The sequence below is a fragment of the Podarcis raffonei genome, chromosome 11 (assembly GCF_027172205.1).
Source record: "Podarcis raffonei isolate rPodRaf1 chromosome 11, rPodRaf1.pri, whole genome shotgun sequence".
NCBI classification, from domain to species: Eukaryota; Metazoa; Chordata; class Lepidosauria; order Squamata; family Lacertidae; genus Podarcis; species Podarcis raffonei.
Window position 1 is genome coordinate 2,874,790 of NC_070612.1, and position 26,042 is coordinate 2,900,831.

The 26,042-nt window shown below is 46.0% G+C and overlaps 1 protein-coding gene across 1 annotated transcript in view; it reads right to left on the bottom strand.

The window, feature by feature from the left end:
- DNAI1 (dynein axonemal intermediate chain 1) overlaps positions 1-26,042 on the bottom strand; it is a 173,185-nt gene that overhangs the window by 30,371 nt on the left and 116,772 nt on the right. The window contains exons 18-19 of the mRNA XM_053409184.1: positions 25,853-25,952; positions 12,305-12,490 (exon numbers count right to left, since the gene is read on the bottom strand). Of these exons, the coding sequence (XP_053265159.1) occupies positions 12,305-12,490; positions 25,853-25,952 (286 nt within the window). The remainder of the gene's footprint in view (positions 1-12,304; positions 12,491-25,852; positions 25,953-26,042) is intronic.

The window sequence follows — 26,042 nt, forward strand, 5'->3', positions numbered from 1 at the left end:
AAGGATGCTTCAAAAAATGGAAGAATTTAGCCAGGTCGGCACACTTTTTTTTCCAGGACTTCTTTGTTCAGGGATGGCTAAGGCAGGGGGCTTATGTGAAGGGGCTATAAGAATTTTAAGGTCTTAGATGTATAATAAATGTTCATAAACATACCAACCAAGCACATACATAGATCAGCACAGGAAGACCGACCTGAAACCATTTTTGATTCCCAAACTGACCAAATGTTTTCTCTGCAAGGTCTAAGGGAAATGGAAAAAGCCTCCCCATTGTCTTTTCCTTCACAAATCCTGTCTTAAGGGTATGCCTGTGTTTGAATAGGGTAAGCCTGTGACCTGGCTCAGGAACTAAGTATTTATCATTACAAAAGACTGGCCAGGCTCCCCAGGGTATCCAATCAAGTAAGCAGTAACAGGTAACCTGCCAGACAGGAGATAAACAACAACAGGAGATAAACCACGCACTCATATTTCTGCTGTAGACCGCCCTTTCTGTGATGTAGGTATGATGTGTCTGGGGGGTGGTCTTGGACTCCAGGGTGGGCAATTTAAAATGTCTATATAAGGACAGGCATATCTTGGTTCTGGGTCCTTTCCTGCCTGTGAGGGGAGCACCCTGTTGCAACAGATCAATAAAGATCAGGCTTACTAGCTGCTTTGCTTCTCAATATTCCCTGCTTGGTCTCTGTTATTTTCTCCTACCAATAGGGAACCTATGTGAGGACTCTATATGGGCTCTTGGATACCCCATAAGGGAAAAGGGCAGATTTTTGTTTACAACACTAGGAAGAAAAGAGCTCAGAGCCTTAAGGAGGGACAGGAGGGAATCTAGAATACAGGAGTTGCAGTGTGTGTGTGTGTGTTTAAGGCCAAAAAGCCTCTAACCTTAGGCCCATAATCCACTTACTATATCCAGGCCACAGTACGTGACAGAAAGCAGGCGTACCCTGGGAAAGTGTCTGCTCATGAGATCTGCCCAGGTGGCTGCAGATGCTTCCAGAAAGTGAGTCAAGACACTGACTCTACGGAATTATTATTATTATTTTCTAAAAGGGTTGCAAGGTCTCCATCCCATTTGTGTGGGGAAAGTCCGTCCAACGGCTGTCGTTGCAAACCAACCCACTGAATCTTCTAAAAACATGGGTGTCTGCTCAGAGTGGACCACCACTCTATGGGGCCAAACCCACAGCCTTCAGTGGTGGACCTCTCTGGTGCTTGATCCCCCAGGTTCCCTGAGTTGCCGGTCACCGTAACCCTTATCTATTAAAATATTGATTGTTGAGATGTTTCTGTTTGGGGGCAGAGAAGCAACCTTCTGCAACGCACAGCAGATCACAAAATGGCACGGGCGGGGAGCATATTCGTGGCTCAATAGAAGTCTGCCAGAGCCAAGGGGTTGCGTTCAGAAGACTAAGCACCCTGGACTTTCCTTTCTCTAGTACTATCCCCTTCTGCCATTGAGGGGGAAGGTGGGCATCCATAATGCCAACTTGTCAATCACTTTCCCTGACCCCCCCTTTTTTTAGGGGGAGGAGTCAAGGGTCCAGGGCATAACCAGCCCAGCTCAGGAGATCTTCCCCGCAAATGGAGCCATTCACCCTGTTCTCTCTCATTTGTGCTGGGAACTTTTCTTTGGCTGCAAAGATCAAGCAAACCCTTTGAGCTCAACTGGCTTTTCAACCCGAAGAGAGAATATGCAAAGAATGAAAAGGGAAACTCTCCAGGAAGTGGCAGAGCAGCCTGACTCTGAACTGGCCACCAAAGGCTAGACACATTAGGCTGCATTCACACAGCCCCACTGCAACCTTGGTTCAGCTGCTCTATGGCCTGCTTCAGCCTCTCATCCCAGGCTCACATGGCCTCTGGGATTGCTTCATTAGTTCTTGGGTTAAAACGAACCTTTTCCATGACCCTTCCCTTCCACATCTGCCAGGCACAATTGACAAGGAAGATAAAGCCACAGGAAACAAATTGCAGAACCGTTTTCAAAGGCAAGTCTCATGGGGAAAGCCCTGTGGGGTTGAAGAGAACATGGATGGGTGCAGAATTATCATCTGGTCTGTTAATATTATCTGGGTTTTCCATGCATTAGGGAAATCCAGTATCGAGGCTCGAAGCCTTAACCACCTGCTCTGTATTCTAAAAGCAAGTTCCATGGATATTCATCACACTGCAAGATGGCCTCCTGCTGGCTGCAATGCCTTATCGGAGACACCAGTTCTGCTAGCCTTTCCTCTGAGGAAAATACTCAGAAGTACAGCTCGCCTGAGGGGACACAGACAGACAGACAGACAGACAGACAGACAGGCATCTGCCCCAACAACAGCCACATTGGTCAAAAAGCACTCACACCAGACAGCAAGAACTTCAGAAAAATAACACTGTAAGGGTATTACAGTGGTAACCTGGGTTAAGAACTTAATTCGTTCTGGAGGTCCGTTCTTAACCTGAAACTGTTCTTAACCTGAGGTACCAGTTTAGCTAATGGGGCCTCCTGCTGCCACCGTGCGATTTCTGTTCTCATCCTGAAGCAAAGTTCCTAACCTGAGGTACTATTTCTGGGTTAGCAGAGTCTGTAACCTGAAGCGTCTGCAACCCGAGGTACCACTGTACTGCCATTAAAAGGTAAAGGACCCCTGACAGTTAAGTCCAGTCGTGAACGACTCTGGGGTTGTGGCGCACATCTCACTTTACTGGCCAAGGGAGCCGACGTTTGTCCACAGACAGTTTTTCTGGGTCATATGGCTAGCAGGACTAAGCCGCTTCTGGCGAACCAGAGCAGTGCACGGAAACACCGTTTACCTTCCCATTGCAGCCGTACCTATTTATCTACTTGCACTTTGATGTGCTTTCAAACTGCTAGGTTGGCAAGAGCAGGAATCGAACAACGGGAGCTCACACTGTCACGGGAATTTGAACCACTGACCTTCCAATCGGCAAGCCCTAGGCTCAGTAGTTTAAACCACAGTGCCACCCACATCCCTTATTACTGCCATTAAACATATGCTTTAAGGCTGGGGTGGACTTGAATGTCTACCCCTCCACCACTGAAGTTTCCCCACTACACACAACCAGCCTGTGATTATCATAAGAACAGAGGAAGCGGCTGCAGGATCAGGGCAATGGCCCATCTAGTCCAGCATCCTGTTCTCCCAGTGGCCAACCAGATGCCTGTAAAAAGGTCTATAAAAAAGCACTCAAAAGCACAAGAGCACTCTCTCCCCCTGAGTTTTCCAGCAATTGGTATTCAGAAGTAACATTGCTTCCAGCTGTGGAGATAGACCATCGCCATCGACTGTCATCTCCTCCATTAATTTGTTCAACCCTCTTTTAAAGCCTCCCTCTTGTGGGAGGGAGTTCCATAGTTTAGCTACGTGTTGCGCGAAGGAGTTTCTTCAGTGGCGTTCACGTCATCACAGTGGATGGAGTTATAAACCTCCGGCGTTGCTCCTGGCACGAAACCACAGGCGAGAGTTGACAGGCAGCGATTCTCAAAGGATTCCCAGCCAGAGCAGCCGTGTCTGTGGCTCTTGCTCCCATGTTGTTGTTGTTGTTTAGTCGTTTAGTCGTGTCCGACTCTTCGTGACCCCATGGACCAGAGCATGCCAGGCACTCCTGTCTTTCACTGCCTCCCGTATGCCATGTTAAACCTGTTGAAACTATCAAATGCTTGGTCTTTTTGCTGGACGAAGAGGATGCGATGGGAGGGGGTGGCAGAGCTGCCCAGAAACAGAGGCTGCTGTTTCGATTTTGTTTTTGTATTTTTATTAAAGATTTTCTTGATTTACAAAAGTGTGTGTAATGTCTCTCTCTTGTATTTTTTCCATGTAACATTTTTACAAATCAGTTTCATTTGTTGAGACATTAGGAAGAAAAGGGGGAGGGGGAGATGGGAAGGTTGGGTGGCAATGTTTCTATTTTGCTTAATGTATGTAGGGTTTAGGGACGCAGGTGGCGCTGTGGGTTAAACCACAGAGCCTAGGGCTTGCCGATCAGAAGGTTGATGGTTCGAATCCCCACGACGGGGTGAGCTCCCGTTGCTCAGTCCCTGCTCCTGCCTACCTAGCAGTTCGAAAGCAAGTCAAAGTGCAAGTAGATAAATAGGTACCACTCCGGCGGGAAGGTAAACGGCGTTTCCATGCGCTGCTCTGGTTCGCCAGAAGCGGCTTAGTCATGCTGGCTACATGACCCAGAAGCTGTATGCCGGCTCCCTCGGCCAATATAGCGAGATGAGCACCGCTACCCCAGAGTCAGCCACGACTGGACCTAATGGTCAGGGGTCCCTTTACCTTTACGTTTATGTAGGGTTTGGTGTCAGCGTCGCTTGTGCAGGTTCTCTGCTGTTCATTTGTCTTCCTTCGGTGGTAAGAGAGGTTGGGGTTAGCCATGGGTGTGACTGTTCATTTGTGGTTGGCTGTGGTGGTCTTTGTTTTAATGTGTGAGTGGGGTGGGTGGGTGTTTTGGATCAGGTTAGCCATATTGATTCATATGCTGTTGGTGGATTATTGTCATTGTCTTGTTGGGCTGTGTATGTGATAAAGGGGAGCCATACCAGGGTAAAGGCATCTTCTTCTGTTTGTCCCCGTGTCAGTTTCAGTTTATTGGTTAGTTTTCTAGTAAGGCTGTTTCCCATACTATTTGGTACCATTGGTCCATGCTTACTCCTGACAGGTCATTCCACTAAACATCTTTCAAGACAACAATGCCCATTTACACCACAAAGAACTCATAACCCACCTACTTTCAGCAGCTAGAAACAGAGGCTGCTGTTAAACAGTTCTCAGCGAGGAGTTGGCATCCCAGCAATCTGGGAAGCTACAAAGAGAATTTCGCCAGAGGGAAGACTTTCCTGTCGCCCAGGAGGCATGCAAACAACTATCAAAGGAAGGTGGAGAGGGACAAGTTGGCAGCACCTGACTCTGCCTTCTAGCAGAACTGAAGGAGAGCCTTCAATCAGGCTGATGGGTGACTTTCCAGAATGAAGGAATCTGAAGAGGCTTTTGAGGGAGGGTTCTGAGAAAGAACAGAACCATTTGCACTGCAATGCTGTGTGTGTTCACTTAGAAGGAAGGCCCAAGTGAATGGAGGGCTGGAGGACTGGAGGGCTTCAGGTTGGGGAAAGCATGTCATACCATAATCTTATTTATTTCATAAAATTATTACACTGCATGATTGTAAAAAACAAAAACTAAAGAACCCAAAACATATACATTAAAGCGGTTTACGAAAAGATAAAAAAATCAAAACCAGGAAAAAATAGCAATACATATGAAAAGTTAAAATACTGAAACAGATTAAAATTCACATCAGCATTTCTAAGCATCTGGGGAGGCTTGCCCAAACAAGAATGTTTTTAGCAGGCACCAAAAAGAATACAGTGAAGATACCAAGGGAGTTTTGAAGTTTAATTATTATTTATTTATTTATTTATTTATTTATTTATTTATTTATTTATAACCCACCCATCTGGCTGGGTTTTCCCAGCTACTCTTTAGGCGCTGCCACTCTAAACAATCAAGTTCTTCCAAATGTGGAAATTGCTTTGCAAAAAAAAGGCATACAAAAATGTGCACACTGTGAGAAATTTGCATTAGAATGATGATACATTTTCACTAGGGCTCAAAAAAAGGGGGGGGAGAAATTGCAAACTGGGAAATGAACTTGAAACTGGAGGTGGGTGGGAAATGAGAAACTTGGAGAAACAGACATTGGCAAATTCACCCATCCCTAAACTAGCCTACACCAGACTTGAATTTGCGCCCCTCAAACTAGAGTCGGGTCTGAATTCCAGGTTAATTCGCACAGCGGTTTGCTGCTATTGTTTTGTAATTCATTGGTCTTGGAGAGAAGGATGCTCCAGTCTTTCTGGCATCCCAGTTCACACTCCCACAGGGCTTCTTCTTGTGAGTCGAGGACCCGCCACCCACATATGAGTATAATAAGACACAAAGACACATTATTTTAGATTAATGGGCAAAAGTAGGCCACAACTTTTATTGGTTACAGCATGTGAGTAGTATTGGCTTAGGCGCTGGATGAAACAGCAATACAAGACTCCATGGGAGTCATATCAGGGTTAACAACCAATGGGAGGAGCTTGTTGATGCAAATACAACTGGAAGCCCCCCCCATGACGTCACCGGGGGTCGTGCCATGGCCCTAGCCACCAGCAGGGCATCGGACAGGATCCACGACTACCGGATTCCTTTAACAGAATACCCAAAAGAGGAGGGCTGGATGATGGCACATACCCAATCCTCCAACACAGCACACATATTCCAATGCGTAACCGCCACCTGAGCCAAAGGGCTCGCTGCCAGTACCCTCACTGCTGCAACCAATTCCTTTTTTTTTTAATATAATTTTTATTAAAGAATTTTTTATAACCACAAAAACATAACAATACAATACAATAAACACAACAAACACACAAACAAAAACAAAAACAAAAACAAGTACAATTTCAGATCTTATTTTCTTATACCTTTCTTCTCCGACTTCCTCATGCCTCCCTTTTCTGTATTCCAATTTCTAATCAATTATTCAGCAAATCTTCCCTTATTTTAATTTAGTTTAATCTTCCTTATTCTCCTTATCTTAACCATTACTAATAGTAACCATTTATTTTCTAGTCCAACATCATTCTAACTTTCATTAATTTTGTAATATTTCTTTAAATAGTCTTTAAATTTTTTCCATTCTTCTTCCGCTGCTTCTCTTCCCTGGTTTCGGATTGCTGCAACCAATTCCTAATACTTCTGATGATGTTTGCCAACCCCACATCATTCCCTTGATCGGAAAGATGGACGCCATCATCACGAAAAAGAACCACTTTGCTGAAACAGATGTCAGGGTGTGCGATCACATGGCCATTCGTATATAGCAGCTTGCGGGCCACCACACCATTCAAAAATTTCCTGGATTTGTCAATAGCAGGAACAGACTGGGAGCTGAGCGCTGCCGCGGCTGTTTAAATGCGGCCAGCCCTGCCCACCAGCCGGCCCTATTGGTCGGCCAGAAGGCTTGGCCGTGGCAGCTGAAGCAATCAGGAGCAGGGAGCCAAGCACGCCCCCCTGCTCCAGCGGGAAGCTGCTCCCGCTCCCAACCCCTCCTCTCTAGGAGGAGGAGAGCACATCAGAAACAAGACGTGGCCCTCACAGTGTTTGATCTGGGCAAAAATCCCCACGGGTCTCCCGTCCACCTGCCTGGCAGAAGGCAGGGGGCAGCTGCGAGTCCGTCCTGAGCACTTACAGATTTGAAAATAAGGGACCAGCAGCCTCGAAAATAAGGGATCAGCAGCCAAAATAAGGGATTTTCCAAGCACAGGTATGTTCAACCTCTGAGCCCCTCCAAGCCAGAGGCAGAAAGCCCAGCCAGCAGCCAAACGAAGCCTCAAGCGGTGGTTCCCACAGCACAGCAACCCGGCAAAGGGGATGCAGCAAGGAAAACCACCGTCACCTCTCCGCTGGGAAGCGCTGAGCAAAGGCGAGTCCCCAGGCAATGCGGCCGATTTGATCGGCACAAGGCATGCAAGCTCCACCCCCCAGTCATTCTTAGACTCCTTATTGGGTGAGCAACGCAGCCAAGCAACACAGCTGGAGCCTCCCTCCTCCCTGGCCGGCAGGGAGGGAGGGAGAGGAGCTGCTTCCTTTGAAACCTGGGAAATTTAAGGGACATCATCAATAAGGGACAGCAGCGGGACACAGTGCTGGGATAAGGGACTTTCCCGCCAAATAAGGGACGGTTGACAGCTATGGTCCTGAGGCGGGCAGGATGGGATGCACGTTCCATCTGAGAGAAGTTCCCTAAAAAACCGAACTTCCCGTCTGGTGCTGAAGGAAACAAAGACTAGGAAAGTCCCACACAAGGAACCTCTTTGGAAAAAGCTCCCCATTTCGCTAAACGCCATTTACCGAGCATGGGGTGAGCTTCTGCGTAACACAGTGGTTCAAATGCCATGGCGCCGTGGGTGGCAAGACCATTCATCCCCAGAGAATGTCTCTGGCAGAGAGCGTGCGCTTCCTTTGTAATTACAGATTCCCTCCCATTCATTAAGGGATCATTCAGACAAGGTCCATGCGCAAGCCCACCCCTTAGATTAGCCTGTAGATCACAACTGCTGCTTCCCCTGCGGGAAACACTGAAATTCCTCAGCAAACGCCCCTTTAAGTGTAACAGGCAAGCGAGACCAGAGACAAACTGCGAAGCGAATTTTGTCTCCCTCCAGCTGTCCGTCTCTCCAGCTTGATTTGGCCTTGCTAACAATGCACAATGTCATGTTTATCCTCACCATCGGAGGCAATCGAGAAATCAGAGAAAGGGTCTATAAAAATCACTCAAGCTATTAATACCTGTATGCAAGGGAGAAAAGCAGGACTGAAACAAGACAGGGAGGGATTATTCCTGGCCGTGCTGAGCTTAATTTGTTAGGATTTAGAGCTGCCAGATGCCAGACAGTTCCTAAAAAGCGCCGGGACCCAGATTTGTCTTAATATCAAACACTGGCAGATATTGCATGGTTTCTGCACCTGCAAGATGGCTGGTTCATCTTGCTCAGTGCCTCTCCACTTATGAACCAGCCCATCCCTGTGGTCTTCATCAGAGGCCCCTCCCTGTGCGCCCCTCCTGAGGAAGGGGCAGAGGGTGGCCACACGAGAACAGGTGTGATGGCCTGGGATTCAGACTCAGAGGCTGAACCTGAGGAATCTCAGCCTGCACACGAGTCCCTGCCTCCAAAACCAGCTGAGCTGGGGCTGGGGCATGAGCCTGAAGGGTCCTCACCTGTGCTGGGTCCTCAGGTGCAGGCACCAGCTGAGTCTGCTCTGGCTCCTGAGGTGATGGAGGACCCATTGTCTGCAGGTGCTCCTCTCCCAGCCCTGTCAGAGGAAGCTGAGGCTGTCCATGGCTACAGCCTGCATCCAAAAAAATCACTCACCCACTGTTGCGTGGGGCTGCAATGGCGCAAAAATGTGGTTACAAAGCACGGATCCACATGGATCCTCAGGATTTTTGCATTGGGCTACCCCAAACTCACCGTCAAATTGCATATAATGTCTGTGGCCACAGCATGAACCACAAAAATCACACACCCACTGTTTCATTCAGAATATTTTTTTTCTTGTTTTCCTCCTCTAAAAACTAGGAGCGTCTTATTGTCAGGTGCATCTTATGAAGCGAAAAATACGGTATGTTGGAAGCTGCGCAGAGCGGCTGGAGCAACCCAGTAAGATGTGTAGGGCATAAATAGTAAAATTATCATTATGGAATGAGACATCCCTATTTTCATTGAAGAAATATTGGAGGGTATGTATTAATATGTTACTGAATGACTATTTTGTATTGTTAATTATTTTAATTTATTTCTGGTTTTAAATTGCTTTTATTTGTTGTATTTTATCTTGTCGAGTTGCTTTGAGTTTTTTTGCTTTTCAACTAATATTACCCCCCCCTTCATTGTTTTAGGCCTCATCCAGACTTCCTTTTGCGCTGCATTTCCACAAGTCCAAACTTTAAAACTCCACGTCGGAGTGATTTTATTTTTGTCTCAGCACGTTCCTTGGGAAAACCCACATTTTACCACTGAAATGGAACAAACGGCAACGGGATTTCCTGCAGCTTGCTGATGCAGAGGTAAATTGCAGGTTTCGGTGGGGAAAGGTTTGGGACAAAAACAATGGAGAAACACTCAGATACAGAGATTTAAAGTGCAGATCTGTACTTTGAAAGCACAGCGAAAAAGTAAGTCAGGATAAGCCTGTCAGGATATATATGTCGTATTTGTTGTTTTCGTAAACAGCTCGGAGACTGTTTCAGTATTAAGTGGTTTGCAAATACCATATTTTTCGCTCTATAGGACACACTTTTTCCCCTCCAAAAATTAAGGGGAAATGTTTGTGCGTCCTATGGAGCAAATGCAGGCTCCTTGGCTTCAGCGACAGCAACGGGAAGCCTCCGAAGCGCAGAGGGAGCGCTCCCTCCGCGCTCCGGAGGCTTCGTGTTGCTTTCGTTGAAGCCTGGAGAGCGAGAGGGGTCGGTGCGCACCGACCCCTCTTGCTCTCCAGGATTCAGGGATAGCCGCCTGAAGCCTTCGGAGTGCAGTGCGAGTTCCCGTTGCGCTCTGCAGGCTTCGGGTTCCTTTTGCTGAAGCCAGGAGAGCAAGACTCTCCTGGCTTCAGCAGAGAGGGAGAGCTGCGCAGCGCCCCTTCAGTGAAGCGGAAGGAGAAATGGAAGGGGCTCTGTTTCTCCTGTCACTTTGCTGAAGGAGCGCTGAGCAGAGAGGGGGAGATTTTTTTTCTTCTTATTCTCCCCCTCTAAAACAAGGTGGTCCGGTATGTCCTATAGAGCGAAAAATACAGTATATGCAAGAAATCCTGGCCATTCTGTCTGCTGCTTTTAGACATGACCCGGACACCTTCCGAGCATTGTACCCAAAAATTTGATTGCACAATAGTGGGACCACGAGGTCCAACTCTGCTGCTGAAACATGAAGCAGCTCTCAATTGAAAGAGAAAATCATGAAGAATTTACAATGATTGACAACAGCCAGTGTTTTGAGGGTGGGGCTTACGGCAGAAGCCCCATTTGCGTCCTGATGCATTATTTAGTCCAAACTACTTTTGAGTCCCTGCGAGGAAAAGCAAAACAAGCAAAATTTGAAAAAAGAGATGTCGCTGCCAGCCTCCTGCATTCCCATGTTTTCTGTACTCCTGCCTTTTCAAAGACCTCATTTGTGGTCACTTCTGTTCGGTAAGCCTAAAACCCTGACGACGTCAGGCAGGCAAGCAGGCGCCTTCGCTGTACCCTTTTCGACACTTGCTAAAAACATTTCTGTTCAGACAAGCTTCCCCAGATATGGAGAACGCTGATGAGTTTTATAACCTGTTTGTAGTTTATTGTTGATTTTAATTGCTTGGCAGTTTTAAGTAGATTTGTATTGCTTAATTGATATTAATTGTTTTATTCATTTTGTAAACCACTTTGAGGTTTCAGAGGATAATTGTGCTTTAGTTTGTGCACTGGTTCAAAAAGTGCAAAGTGGGTACTTTCTTCTTGTAATAATAATAATAATAATTTTATTATTTATACCCCACGCATCTGGATGGGTTTCCCCAGCCACACTGGGCAGCTTCCAACAAAATATTAAAAATACATTAAAACATCAGTCACTAAAAACTTCCCTAAACTGCCTTCAGATGTCTTCTAAAAGCCAGATAGTTGTATTTTCCCCTTGACATTTGATGGGAGGGTGTTCCATAGGGCGGGCACCACCACCGAGAAGGCCCTCTGCCTGGTTCCCTGTAACCTCACTTCTCGCAGGGAGGGAACCGCCAGGAGGCCCTTGGAGCTGGACCTCAGTGTGCAAATGGAATTTCTTCTCTGTCTGCAGCCACCCCAAAGCTTGGTGGTGAAATAAAAAAATTAAGGTCTTATGTATATAATAAAGGTTCATAAATGTAGCAAGCAAACACGTACATAAATATATAAACCACATGTCTGAAGCAGCACAGGAGAACAGCCATGAAGCCATTTTGACTCCCAAACTGACCAGGTGTTTTCTCTGCAAGGTCAAAGGAAAATGGAAAAGCCTCCCCATTGTCTTTTCATTCACAAATCCTGTCTTAAGGGTATGTCTGTGTTTGAATAGGGTGAGCCTGTGACCTGGCTCAGGAACTAAGTATTTATCATTACAAAAGACTGGCCAGGCTCCCCAGGGATCCAGTCAAGTAAGCATTAATAGGTAACCTGCCAGACAGTGGGTAAACAACGCACTCAGATTTCTGGCAAACAACACACTCAGATTTCTGCTGTAGACCACCCCTTTCTATGATGTAGGTATGATGTGTCTGGGGGGGTGGTCTTGAGCTACACCCCTTCTGTGATGTAGGTATGATGTTTCTGGGGGTGGTCTTGGACTCCAGGGCGGGCAACTTAAAATATCTATATAAGGGCGGGCACACCTGGGTTCTGGGTCCTCCTCCTTTCCTGCGTGTGAAGGGGACACCCTGTTGCAACAGTTCAATAAAGATCAGGCTTATGAGTTGCTTTGCTTCTCAATTTTCTCCTACCGATGGAGAACCTGCAAAGGACTCTAGAAGGGCTCTTGTGTCCCCCATAAGAGAATAAGGACAGATTTTCATTTATTACCATAGCTAGTTTGGCTCTCGGGTTCCATACTAGCAGCTACAACATGCCAATGTGAAAACGTTCGGGGGGAAGGAGGTATTTTAAACCACATCCTGTGGAGCAAATCACCTGCTTCAGCCTGCAGTTGCTCCCTCTCTGGTCCAGCCTTAAACTGCCTTACCTTTGGCATCTTGCGGAGGTTGGGAGACAGCTTCAGGCAGGTGACATGGCCACGGTCATCCCCGATGATGATGATGGGGTAGATGGCGTTGAACTGGACATGGGTGATCTTGTTTCTCTTCTTGGCCACCACCGGCTGGTTGCAGATGGGCTCATATTTGTTCACACTCAGGTCGAAGACGTGGGCCTGGCGGGAGACATAGGCGACGGCTGAACAACGTTCCCTTTCTATTTTTATTTTTTATTTATACTTTTCAAGTTTATACAATTCACTAATTTTTGCAATCATTTTGACATTTCAAAACTTGACTTCCTTCCCCCTCTTTCTGCGGTTCCTTAAACTTATTTTTCATATCTTCTGCATATCCAAATTAACTTAATTTGCTCATTTATTCATCTTCTTTAAATATATACTCTTATGAAACTGCAGGTTATTACAACAATCCTGCCAATGTGTTTTCCCCCCAATTTTTAAAAAATTGATTTTAACAGATATAACATAGAAAACATGCAAAAGAAAGAACATTACAATACTAAAAGAAAAAAAGAAGGCAGAGGACCCCGAGCCACTGCTTCCCTCCCAATCCGAGTGAGCATGAAACCCGGGAAATTTAAGGGACATCATCAATCCAGGACAGCAGCGGGACATGGCACTGGGATAAGGGAGTTTCCCGCCAAATAAGGGACGGTTGACAGCTATGCTCGTAGGTAAACTGGTCCCAAGTCGTTAAGGGCCTTATATACTAATAGATATACTGATTGTAACACCTTGAACCTGGCAACTGTCCCCCCCCTGCCAATATTTCATATCTCTTCAAAGGCCAAGGATGTTCTCTTTCCAGTGTGCACTTATCCTTTGAAACAGGAAGTGCATTAAAGAGGAACGAACAACAATACCCGACACGGAAGATTGGCAAATCCTAATGATAGAATATCTGCAGCTAGCGAAAGCGACAGGAAGAGTAAGAGGCCAACCAAAACAAAAAGTCTACAAGGATTGGAGAATCTTTAAAGAATATTTAGAAAACTATGGAATAAAAGGAAACATCTTGGCAGAATTAGACTGATCCCTGTATTGTATAAATATAAGTTCGTAGGGAGTTAAAAAGAAATTATATAAGAAATATGTAGCTGTGCGGTACAAAGTAATGGATAGATAAAGTACAGTGAGATTAATTGGAAGTCCATTTTAAATTTCTTCTCTATAAGTTTTATAATTGTGTTCCTGTTAAGTTGTGGGTGAACATATCAGACGACACAGCGGTTCTTCAAACAGCTCTTGTTTATTCACAGGCCAGAACAGAACTGAACCGAAGGGTTCAGTCAGCCTACTTATATAGAGCTCTACTACAAGCAACAGTAACCACTTTCTGTAACTATCCAATCACTGAACGTCACTTTCAATCCCTTATTTGCATATGTGGACCTGAGTGAAAACTATCTACAGTATCCCCCTGCTGGCCCAGGGTGAGAACTTCAGTACATAACAGTTCCTTATCAGGAGTATATATGATGATAATTATAATAATCTTCTTGTATCTTACAGTGTGGTGGTTTGTTTGATTTTTCTGTTATTTGTTTGTTTGATTGTATGTTTGTTTACTCATATGTATGTCTGTTTTCTCATAAATGTATTTATTTTAAATTAATAAAGATATATTCTTAAATAAATAAAGAGGAGTGAACAGGACCTGATGGCCACCAGTCACGGACACTTTAGGTGAGATGCCTGTGTTGCCTTGCAGGGGGTTTGACTAGATGACCCTCAGGGTCTCTTCCAACTCTGCAGTTCTGCGCTCCTCCTGCTGCTGGCAGCTGCCGCATTTGCACGGGAACAAGGACCCTACGCATCTGTGGCTGGAGGAGGCTGGCACCAATACAGCTCCAAGGCGGGTGGAAGCACATCATTCAGAAACACCATTAGTATCGCCGACTCTTAACTGCCCAAGCTAATGTCTAAAATAATCAGGCAATCAGCTCTTAAGTGGAGAGATTCCTGCGCTGGCTGACAAATGCAGAAAGCACACACACAGAGACACACAGACTTGCTGCCTCCACAGCGCTCTGCTTTTCAGGGCCTTGATGATACAATCAAGAGGGCCAGGGAGGAAATTAATGGAGAACGAAGTCAAGGGGTGGGAGAGAAGCAAGCTGAGCTAATGGATTTAAACAGGGAGGGGATGCGGAGAGGGGGGGACTGAACATGATGGAACCTGCCTCCCTCAGCTTCAGAGCCAGAATGTGGGCACTTTGTGTGTGTTATGCACTGAACTGAATAGGATTCAGAATGCAGCAGTCTGATTGGTCCACAGGAGCCACCCAATCCAGCTCCAGGTGGAAGGGAATCCGCAACCTGATTGGCCTATATTAAGGGGCTTGTAAAATCCCCCCCCCCCGAAGTCTGGAAGTATTGAAAGGTACCATTCCCAAGAGATATTTCTGCACGTTGCAAAATCATTCCAAGGGCACAACACTTTTGGTCCAATTCAGGTCCTAGGAAGTTTCCCTAATTTGGGTCCTATGCAGAGGGATCCCTTGGGGCAGCGGTGTGTGTGTGTGTGTGTGTGTCAAGAAGTCGTGGTTCATTCTAGCCAGTCATGCAATTGATGGCTATCGGTTATGTACTGGGTTGAATAGGATTCAGAATGCAGCAGTCTGATTGGTCCTAGAACAATAGGATCCAGAATGCAGCAGTCTGATTGGTCCTAGAACAATAGGATTCAGAATGCAGCAGTCTGATTGGTCCACAGGAGCCACCCAATCCAGCTCCAGGTGGAAGGGAATCCGCAACCTGATTGGCCTACAGGAGAATCCCGGAATTAGCCAATCACCTGGGGCCCATTGTGTAAATAATGTATATAAAGCAGGCATTCTGGGGGAACTTCCATTCCTCCTCACCACTGTGAGCTGAATAAAGAGCATGAAATCCACACTCGACTCCGAGTATATTTCAGCGTGTGTCTTGAAAACAGCAGTGAGCAGACCTGCCAAGGAAATTCAAGAACATCTTTATGTACGTGACAATGGCGGCAAGAGTCTTAAGGATGGAAGAACGAAGAAATCCTGACCAAAGAACTATGGCAAGAGAAACTAATGGGCTATGCAGAATTGGCGAAGTTGACACATAAAACTATGTGATATGGACAACTGTGACTTTAAAGAAGAATGGGAACCTTTCGCAAAGTACTTAAAGAAACAACAAAATGAATTGGACTCCTTGGCAGGTTTTTAACAAACACTCATAAACTTTTTATTGGTAACATATAGATAGATAAATTAAGGATCTTTACAATTTTATAACATGCAGACAGAAAGATGTGTTGAGAAACCAGAGAAAGGAGCTGAGGGAAGTCTGGGGCTGGGGGTGGGAGGTTGGGTTTTCTGTTTAGGGGGGAGGGGAGGGGAAAATGGAGGGGGGAACCAATGTGGATGATGTATTTTAGTTTAAATTATTGTGTTGAAATTTCTAATATTTTTTTTTAAAATAGTAATAATAGAAATCACAAATGCATGGGGAAAGGTCTTTCCAGGGTTCTTAGACATGAGAGGTGCATGGATCCTCCATGTGCAGGAGCAGACTGCTTCTGTCTGACTGGGTCCTGGGGAAGAAACTAGGAGGGAGGGCATTTACCTCCTCCTTCCCCTGTAGCATTTCTGTCTTGCTCCAACCTTCTCTATTCTGGCTCCGCTTGGCACATTTCTGCAGCAGTCCGGGGAGGTCCCCAGTCGCTGTTATGAAGAAAGAGCCATCTGTAGGATGTTGTTTTGAAGTGCACAGGCAGGCGCTGACAAATGCAAATTGCTTTGGATGCTGGCTCCAGGCTTTCCAAAACACGACAGCCACACGCAGGCAAGAGGCACCAGGGACGGAGGCTGAGAAGCTCACAAGCGAGCAGAAGGTCAGAGATAATCAAGTCCCTGAACTTTCCAGTCACAAACTCCGGGTTCCGTGAACTCCCAAAGACAAAAGCTTATTATTTGTTTATTGACTCGACTTCAGAAAAGAATTGCATTTCTCTCTCTCTTTTTTTTCCTGGCAGAAGGCAGAGAAGGCAGTGAAAGAGAGTTCGGAAATACACTTATTGGCGCTCCTGAAATAAAACTGTGCGATTGGCCTAAGCGTCAAAGCAGGAGTCGGGTTGGCATAACTCACAAAGTGTCAGTGAAATTAACTCTTGATTCAAAGAAACAAAAACTGCTCAGGCCTAGTGAGCACATCTTCCCTTGGATTTGAGAAGTGGACACAGCAATGGCTTTAAAACTTAGTTGTGATTCCTGCATTGCAAGGGATTGAACAATTTTATGATTCCTCTTAAGTCTCTGTTTTGTGGGCAGGGAGAGAGATTTGTTCTGTTTTAATCTGGTTTCCAAGAAATGTTACTGAAGGTTATTGTTCATGTTTTTATTCTGTTTATATGTAAATAGCTCAGAGATTTCATTCCACTCGGTGGTATTAAGATAATTATAAACACATTTCTGCGCCACCAGAAAAGTCCACCATTAAGTGATTAAAAAGTTGTACCGTCCTTCATGTTGGATAATAAGTACCAGTAATTTTAAATTTATGGGGTTTAATAGATTTTATAGTTCATGTGCCACCTTGTCACGATTTTGCAGCGTTTTTCTCAAGTTAGTCAAGAGTGAGGTTTTTATTTCAACAATCCGAGGTGTTTAATTATGTTGTGCATGTGCTTCCAATTAATCGGTCTTAAACCACCTTAGCCTTGATATGGCATGAAGCCGGCCTGGAAGTCTTATCGGCGAGCGAATGAAAGGCCAGTCTGTGTCACCAGATCTCCTCTAATCAGTGCAAGAATCCAGGATGAGTCAGAAATAAAGGCAGCAGCTACAAAGCAAAAGATCCGGTAACCTGGCAACATCGGATGGAATCAATACGGCAAAGAAAGGTGAGGGATGATTAAATACCAACATGGCCTTTATATCCTGACGTGCATCTTTCTGACATGCAGCTTCCGCTGGCCTCGTGGCGGATCCTTTTGCCTCCCTCTGCTGAGGCAGAGCTCAGCGTGCCCTGACACAAACATGCCAGGGTTTTAAGCTGGCAGGTCCTTTGGGGAGAGGGGGCGATAAATTTAGCAAGAGGCTTGGGGTGTCACTCTCGGGCGTGCAGGAGCACCTGTGGCTGTAAGGAGGACAGAACCAGCAAAGGATGCTCCTGTCCCGCTCCAGAGACCACGTTCCCAGCAACGTGCCAATAATAATAATAATAATAATACCCCGCCCATCTGGCTAGGTTTCCTCAGCCACTCTGGGCGGCTACCAACAGAACACTAAAAACAGAATAAAAAGCAAACGTTAAAAACTTCCCTAAACAGGGCTGCCTTCAGATGTCTTCTAAAGATACAGTGGTACCTCGGGTTACATACGTTTCAGGTTACATACACTTCAGGTTACAGACTCCACTAACCCAGAAATAGTGCTTCAGGTTAAGAACTTTGCTTCAGGATGAGAACAGAAATCGTGCTCTGGCGGCGCAGCGGCAGAAGGAGGCCCCATTAGCTAAAGTGGTGCTTCAGGTTAAGAACAGTTTCAGGTTAAGAATGGACCTCCGGAACAAATTAAGTACTTAACCCGAGGAACCACTGTAGTTATTTCTTTTCTTTATACCTTAAGGAAGGGCATTCCACAGGGCGGGCGCCACTACCGAGAAGGCCCTCTGCCTGGTTCCCTGCAACCTCACTTCTCGCAGGGAGGGAGCCGCCAGAAGGCCCTCGGCACTGGAGCTCAGTATCCGGGCAGAACGATGGGGGTGGAGAAGCTCCTTCAGGTATACTGGACCAAGGCCATTTAGGGCTTTAAAGGTCAACACCAGCACTTTGAATTGTGCTCGGAAACGTACTGGGAGCCAGTGTAGGTCTTTCAGGACTGGTGATTACAGTCATACCTCAGGTTGAAGTAGCTTCAGGATGAATATTTTCAGGTTGCGCTCCGTGGCCACCCGGAAGTAATGAAACTTCCAGGTTTCGCCACTCGCACATGCGCAGACGCTCAAAATGACATCATGCACATGCGCAGAAGTGGCTAAACGCGACGCACGCACGCACAGATACACAGTTGTGTCTTATGTTCGCTTCAGAATGAGAACGGGGCCCCAGAACGGATCCCGTTCACATCCAGAGTTACCACTGTATTAAGATTCTTTTCTCCAAAATCCCACACACCATGTTCTTCTGGATCAAGCACAAATAAAGCCCTGCGCAGAGCAATCCCTGTGCTAGATGCACAAATTAAAAGGTGGTTAGAAAATCTGCAGAGCCAAAAGAGGAACGGAAAAGAGGCTAAGTTCATAACAAGAAGTTTGTCACATAGCTCCTTCATTAGCGACCTGTGCCAGACAACTGATTAATAGGTGGAGAGGCTGTGCCCAGACTCGCTTTTCCATTAAGGAGGTGTTGAAATAGCACTCAGCCAATCTACAGGAAAAGACCTTTCTTTACTTGTGATCTTGCAGCTGGTAGCCAGTACTGAACTAGCTGGTCTGACTTAGGGCTTGTCCACACTTCCACTTGGCTTGTGCCTAGAAAGCAGTAGTTTTGCCTCTGCCCAGCTGCTTTCTCCCAGAAAACCCACTCTTTAGTGCTAAATTGGAGCAAACATCAATCTAGAGAAAACCCAATTGACGTTTGCTCTGATTCAGCGGCAAAGATCAGGTTTTCCCAGGGGAAAGCATTGGGGAAAGTGAGAAAGTGAACAAGCTCTTAGTAGAAGGCCAGTTTCACACATACAATGCAAACAGGATGCCATCTTCTAATTTTGTATGCCTGGGAAGACAGGATGAGTGCCACGTTTATTCAAAGTGCTCCCTGGCTAGACGCACATCATTTGCCAACAGGGGTGATGAAAGAGCCTGAGGGTTCTTTATGTTGCAGGTGATGGAAGACAACCATCAACACTGCGGAGTACAGAAAACAATATCCTAAATATAGAAGCTGCATCCTGTGAAGTCAACCACCTTTGCAAAAGACTCTGAAATCTCTGGTTAGATTTTTAACCTGTGCTCTGTTGGAAAGGCTGCTCTCTATCCAGACTGGGTGGCATATAAGATTTATCTGTTTTATTTATATATACATATGCCCAAATTAAAACCGAAAAAGTCCTCTTCCTTTGCGCAGCGCTGTCAAGCGAACAAGAGGAGAGGAAAGAAATATTGGAAAGAGCAAAGCAGTCAGAAAAGAGATGACATTTCCTTGCTGCATATTAAGAACCACCCAACCCTTCCTTCCTTCCCCACGGAGGCTCTTTGGATCGTGGAATGAAATGAAATGAGAAAGCTGCGTGGCACACTGATTTTTGAGCATTTCTTCTTCATTATTACAACGATTCATATAAGCAGCCAAGCAAGGTAGCCCAAATGCATATTATTGGAGACGGAGGCTTGCTTAAGGGAATTTTCAGGTGGGGCGAAATGTGAATTGGAGTCTCCTGACTCACATAACCCTATACACACGAAACTGGCTCTAAAGTAACGTAACATTATATATAATAAAACTGTAATCGTCATATCAAAAAATTGCAAAGCACAGTTCCTGATGGCAATAACGTATCGTATTACTATTAACCTTCTATATGTTTTTATTGTTGCAAAGTCCAAGGATAGTCAAGTCCAAAGCTTGTCAAGTCCAAGGATTACAATGTACAGTTCCTGTTGGCGATGCCATTTCATACTGATATCTTCCTTCTGCATCGTCCTATGTCTTAAAAGTGTAACAAACGAACTTGCCTTCTGCATAGCCCTATGTCTTGAGAGTGTAACAAACAGAACTAAAAGGTAAAGGGACTCCTGACCATTAGGTCTGGCCGTGGCCGACTCAGGGGTTGCGGCGCTCATCTCGCTTTATTGGCCGAGGAAGCCGGCGTACAGCTTCCGGGTCATGTGGCCAGCATGACTAAGCCGCTTCTGGCGAACCAGAGCAGCGCACAGAAATGCTGTTTACCTTCCCGCCGGAGCGGTACCTATTCATCTACTTGTACTTTGATGTGCTTTCGAACTGCTAGGTTGGCAGGAGCAGGGACCGAGCAACGGGAGCTCACCCCGTCACGGGGATTCGAACCGCCGACCTTCTGATCGGCAAGTCCTAGGCTCTGTGGTTTAACCCACAGCACCACCCGCGTCCCTTCAACAAACAGAACTACTTAGTAACAATAAAGCAGTTACGTGTGTGTTGTGGTATTCTGAACATGAGTTACATAACGAGGTATTTATGGTGTGTGTTCACATAACCCTACAGCAGAAAAGTTGTCGATACTCTGCCTTGCGATGGTGTCCTTGTGGCCTTGCACAAGGAACACTTCAAGTATGACTGAGGCACCTCTTGCGCCAGGGTTGCAAAGTCACTTTTATTAATTATGGAAACTCCTTCCAATAGCACCTTAGAGACCAACTAAGTTTGTTATTGGTTTGAGCTTTTGTGTGCACGAAAGCTCAAACCAATAACAAACTTAGTTGGTCTCTAAGGTGCTATTGAAGGGACACGGTGGCACTGTGGGTTAAACCACAGAGCCTAGGACTTGCCGATCAGAAGGTCGGTGGTTCGAATCCCTGCGGCGGGGTGAGCTCCCATTGCTCGGTCCCTGCTCCTGCCAACCTAGCAGTCTGAAAGCACGTCAAAGTGCAAGTAGATCAATAGGTAGCGGGAAGGTAAACGGCGTTTCCATGTGCTGCTCTGCTTCGCCAGAAGCGGCTTAGTCCTGCTGGCCACATGACCCGGAAGCTGTACACCGGCTCCCTCGGCCAATAAAGTGAGATGAGCTCTGCAACCCCAGAGTTAGCCACGACTGGACCTAATGGTCAGGGGTCCCTTTACCTTTTAAGGTGCTATTGGAAGGTATTTTTTATTTTGTTTCAACTACGGCAGAGCAACACAGCTACCTACCTGTTATTAATTATGGGACATGGTTGGTGATCATTTCTAAACGGTGGTGGGATCCTTCCTCCAGGGTCCAGGAAGTCAGAAGCTTAGATTCAAAAGTACTGCCCTCAGTCCTAGATACATGCTTGTGGTCATGGCCATAGCTGAGATTTGCTGCAATGCAGGAATCTCAACGAAAGCATCCAAGAGGGAGGGCCATTTGTTCAAATGGTCTGGAGAGGTTGCACCAGTTTGCAGCCTTTGGCACCAAATGGGACATTAGAGAAGTGGTGAAATACAGAATGCGTAAGTTGAAGATTAATGGCGGAGACTCCTGATGGGAGCAGCGGCCTTGATAAAAACTGACACGGGAAGCCAATTTGGTTTGCCATTTGTTATACAAGCAACTGCTCAGTACCGTTTCGTTGTTACCCTGCAGAAAAGGGCAAACCTCCTTCTTCTGACTGACAGAAAGTGGTTCAGAAAAACACTGGCAGGTTTCCAGAAGGTCGTTGCGGAGTTTACAGCCTTCTGAATCTCAAAAGGTTGCTCCGTTTAGCAAGGAGGAATTAAAGGCCCCAGGAGCCTCCATCGAAGAAGCATTTGAGCCACTCAAGGAAGGCCACTTGGCAGGCTGGTATTTATCCTGAGGTCATTTGTCATGGCAAGAATAGCTCCATTACCACCGAGGAAGGATCTATCCATCTCAAAATATCTCATTACTACTCAGTCTTTGTGGTCAATACATTAAACTGTCTTGCTTATTTGTATGCCTTTCTTTTCTTTTCCTTTTTGAAAAAGAAGCAGCTTAATTCAATCCTTTGCAACATGGCAGAGAAATTATTTAGCCTTTGATACCTTTTCTGAGAAAAAGATGCGCTTGATGACTCGCATTTTCAAGCTCGCGCCATTAAGGGCCTACCAATATGTTCTACAAATCCATGTAAGCGAACCACAGCAGCCCTCGTCTATCAAGAGAGACACTCAGGAAAATCAAGAGTGCGAAGATAAGAATCACTTTGCTGGGTCTGCCAAATAAGGCAGCTTGGGGAGGGAAAAACCAGAGCAGGCAGCATTTGTGTCCAATTCTTTGCTAGAATCCATCCTATTTTGGGGAGAGAAGTGATCAAAAGTCCAATCTGGTATCCCGTTCATTAAAAAACCTCTCCCCAACACTGAGTGAGATTCTAAAGCAGTGACGGGGGAGCCTGTTTGACGCAATGGGCACATTCCTTTCTGGAAAATTTTATGGGGGCCACCTGGGAGTGGTGGGTGGGGCCGGAGTCCAAAATGGGCGAAGCAATGCATGCAATACCTTTGTGCAGTAGGTTAGCTTCTTCTGTACAGCCCCCATGCAGAGAAGCAAGAGGCACTGCCAGGGTTCGAACACATATTCCAGGCAGGCAAAAATGCTCATGGAGGTTCAAAGGAGGGCTGGTGGAAAGTAATTGAGCTGAGCCATTTGAACAGGAGGGACAAAAAGGTTATGAGCGATTCTCAGCTCCCCTGATGTGGCTAAGGTATGCTCCCTCTGAACATGGAGGCTCCGCTACGGTAGTCCTGCTCTCCCTTGAATCTATGTCATCCTCTTTCTGAAAAAGGCATCCAAACCAGTGCCGCCTCTGCATTCTTGTGCCTGCAAGTTCCATAGTTACACTCCCTGCGAAGAAGGGAAAGCGCTTTCGTGCAACACCTCATGAGAAGAGAAGACTCCCTGGAAAAGACCCTGATGTTGGGAAAGATGGAGGGCACAAGGAGAAGGGGATGACAGAGGATGAGATGGTTGGACAGTGTTCTCGAGGCTACTAACATGAGTTTGACCAAACTGCGGGAGGCAATGGAAGACAGGAGGGCCTGGCGTGCTCTGGTCCATGGGGTCATGAAGAGTCGGACACGACTAAACAACAACAACATGTGAGTTTTGTACAATAAACTACATTGTTTGTTTCAATTAATTTGAACAAGGGTGTCGATTACAAACCTACGCTGACCAATCACTCATTAGCCCTCTGAAATAGCCAGGCAGTCCTGGGCCTTCACTCTGGCCAGCATCACTACAGAGGGCAACTTTTATTCAACCTGTGGTTCTCAAAGAGCTCACTTCCCTTTCTTTGCTTCCTTTTATTTTAGGTTATGGTTGCAGCAGAGAGGAGAACAGTTTTCTGCCACGGCAAAATAGGTGGCTGCTCCTGAATACCAAAGTCTACCCTCCCCTGGCAGTGCTCGTGTAGCTTCATGTATCCCTATTAAAGCATATTCCTTTCCAGAATTGATGCCAGCAGCACTTCATTAGGGGACGGGATTGAATTATCCGCAGTAATTGAGCTGAGCCATTTGAACAAGAGGGACAAAAAGGTTATGAGCGATTCTCAGCTCCCCTGATGTGGGGTAGGAAAGACCTTATTAAAAATGAATCTTGGGCACTTGTTTAAGCATCACCAAAAAGGTCTGCTCTGCCCCAGTGAGCTCAGCGACTGCTACAGCCTTTCCCAAACGCGTCCATGGAGAAAGGACCGTCTTTAAGAATAACTCTGATCGCCATCTAAATAGAGAGATCTTGCAGCCGCTCCTAAGGGAAAGCTGTGTTTCTCCCCCTGCCAATTATTTTTTTTAATGGTGAACATGGCCATTGCATGGATACAGATTGTTCAAACCTCCAAAGAGAGGGGCAGTAAGCTGTTCTTTTCTTTGCCTTTGGATGTAGCCGATAAACAAATGTTTCCAGGTTGGGGGCATGGGAGAAAGCACCCTTCCATGGCCCTGGATTTTATCCAAGGAAGCGAGAGAAAATGCAGGACATTTCTTCACTGCTTCTTCTGCTTTATGCTGAATATTCTTTTGCTTTATGTTCAAAGGCAGGCCTCGCACGTCCTGATACCCCACTAAGTAAACATCAGCAAGCTTGCTTTCTGCCACTCCACTGGAACCAATGGATTCAAATTGCAAGAAAGGAGGTTCCGACTAAACTTTAGGAAGAACTAGCAACATCAACCCTGCCGTGTGGCAACCCCTTGCAGATGACCGCAGTGCCAGGAGACAGACGGTCAGGTTGTGCATCCACAGCAGTGACCAGAGGAGGAATGGCCGCTGGGAGGAGCAAAGAGAGAAGAAATGCCATGTTGTATCTGCAGCAACACAGCTGGATGCCTTCCCCTGCCCCAGCTGAAACAAAATGTGTGTCTCCCCACAGCAAGCACTGCAACCGTCCAACAGCTCCAAAGTTGCACTTGTCCATTATCTCCCAAGGCAGACGGTTGCCAATCAAAATGTCTGGCAGTAAGGGCTGTTCGACACTGGGTCTACGGATGACCTTGGAAGGTGGTGGCCTCTCCTTCCTTGGAGGTTTTCAAATAGAGTTTGGATGGCCATCTGTCAGGGAAGCTTTAGCTATGAATCCTTCATTGCAGGGTGTTGGACTAGAGGACCCTTGGGGTCCCTTCCAACTGTACCGTTTTAGGATTCATTGCTCTCGCTTGGTTTTTCTGTGCATTGCACCAGCATCAACACCCACCGCTTGTGCCCCTGCCCCTGTTTCCTGTCCACCTGCGGTCCCTGTGTCCACATCTGCCAGTGGTACTTTGTGTATAGACCCGGGGGGGGGTGGCCAGCTAACAAACCAAAGATGGCAGAGGCTTTAACACCAGTGAAGTTAGCAAAACTGTATCATACTCATGATGATAAATGCTGGAAATGTAGCGAAAAAGAAGGAACCTTTTACCACATGTGGTGGACGTGCCCCAAGGTAAAAGACTTCTGGGGAAAGATTTATAATGAACTGAAAAAAGTGTTGAAAAACACATTTATTAAAAAACCAGAAGCCTTTTTACTTGGTATAGTGGGGGGTGAAATCCCCAAAAAGGATGTTACTTTTTTCTGTATGCCACAAGAGCTGCGAGAATATAGCTAGCAAAGAATTGGAAGAAACAAGATTTACCAACTATTGAAGATTGGCAGATGAAGATGAAGGATTATATGGAACTTGCCGAACTGACCGGGAGACTCCAAGACCAGAGAGAAGAGACGGTGGAAGAAGACTGGAAGAAGTTTAAGGAATATTTGACAAAATATGTTAATATTTAAATCTTAGGATAGCTTTGGAAGTGAATATAGGCTGTAGGGTTAGAAGTAGAAGATAGGGTATTTTAAAATAGTATTATTTGTAAATGATATAATGTGAAGTTATTTTAAGTGGGCGGGGGGAAGATGGTTAGAAACTATGATATATGTAAACTGCTAAAGATGAAGTAAAATGAAAATCAGATAGGTGGGACTTGGGGAAGCCCACTTAACAATGTTTAGAAAAATAAGGATATGACAAGAATTGGTTTGTATTGTTTGTTTTTCAGTTTGTGTTCTTTATTTGTGTTATAAAATGAATAAACATTTTTTTGCGGGGGGGAAGATGGCAGAGGCACCACCTACAGCTGGTCAATGGCTTCCTGCCATGATAAGGCTGATCTAGTACCTGTGGGATGTCTGGATAGGCACGGAATATCCATCTTTTCCTTAAGATGCATCACTTCTGAATGGTTGGTTATATGCATGTCAGAAACCAAACTGGCATTACCCCAACAGGGCCTACAGTCAAGCTCACCTGAGACACCAGCAGGACCCATCAATCCATGCAAGAGATGATAGATAGGCAAGCAGGCAGGCAGGCAGGCAGGCAATCAGCTTACCTTCCCGTCAGTGGTAACTGCAGCAAAGACGGTGGAGGAATATGGAGCCCAAGCAACATCTCCAACGGCGGAATTGAGGTCGTAGATGAACATGGGAGTCCTGCAAGCAAAAGACCCTGGATGTCAGGAGATGCCACCTTCTGAGTCAGGGCTGGGCAGAATCCGTTCCGGGCAGAAGCAAGCCAAGAAC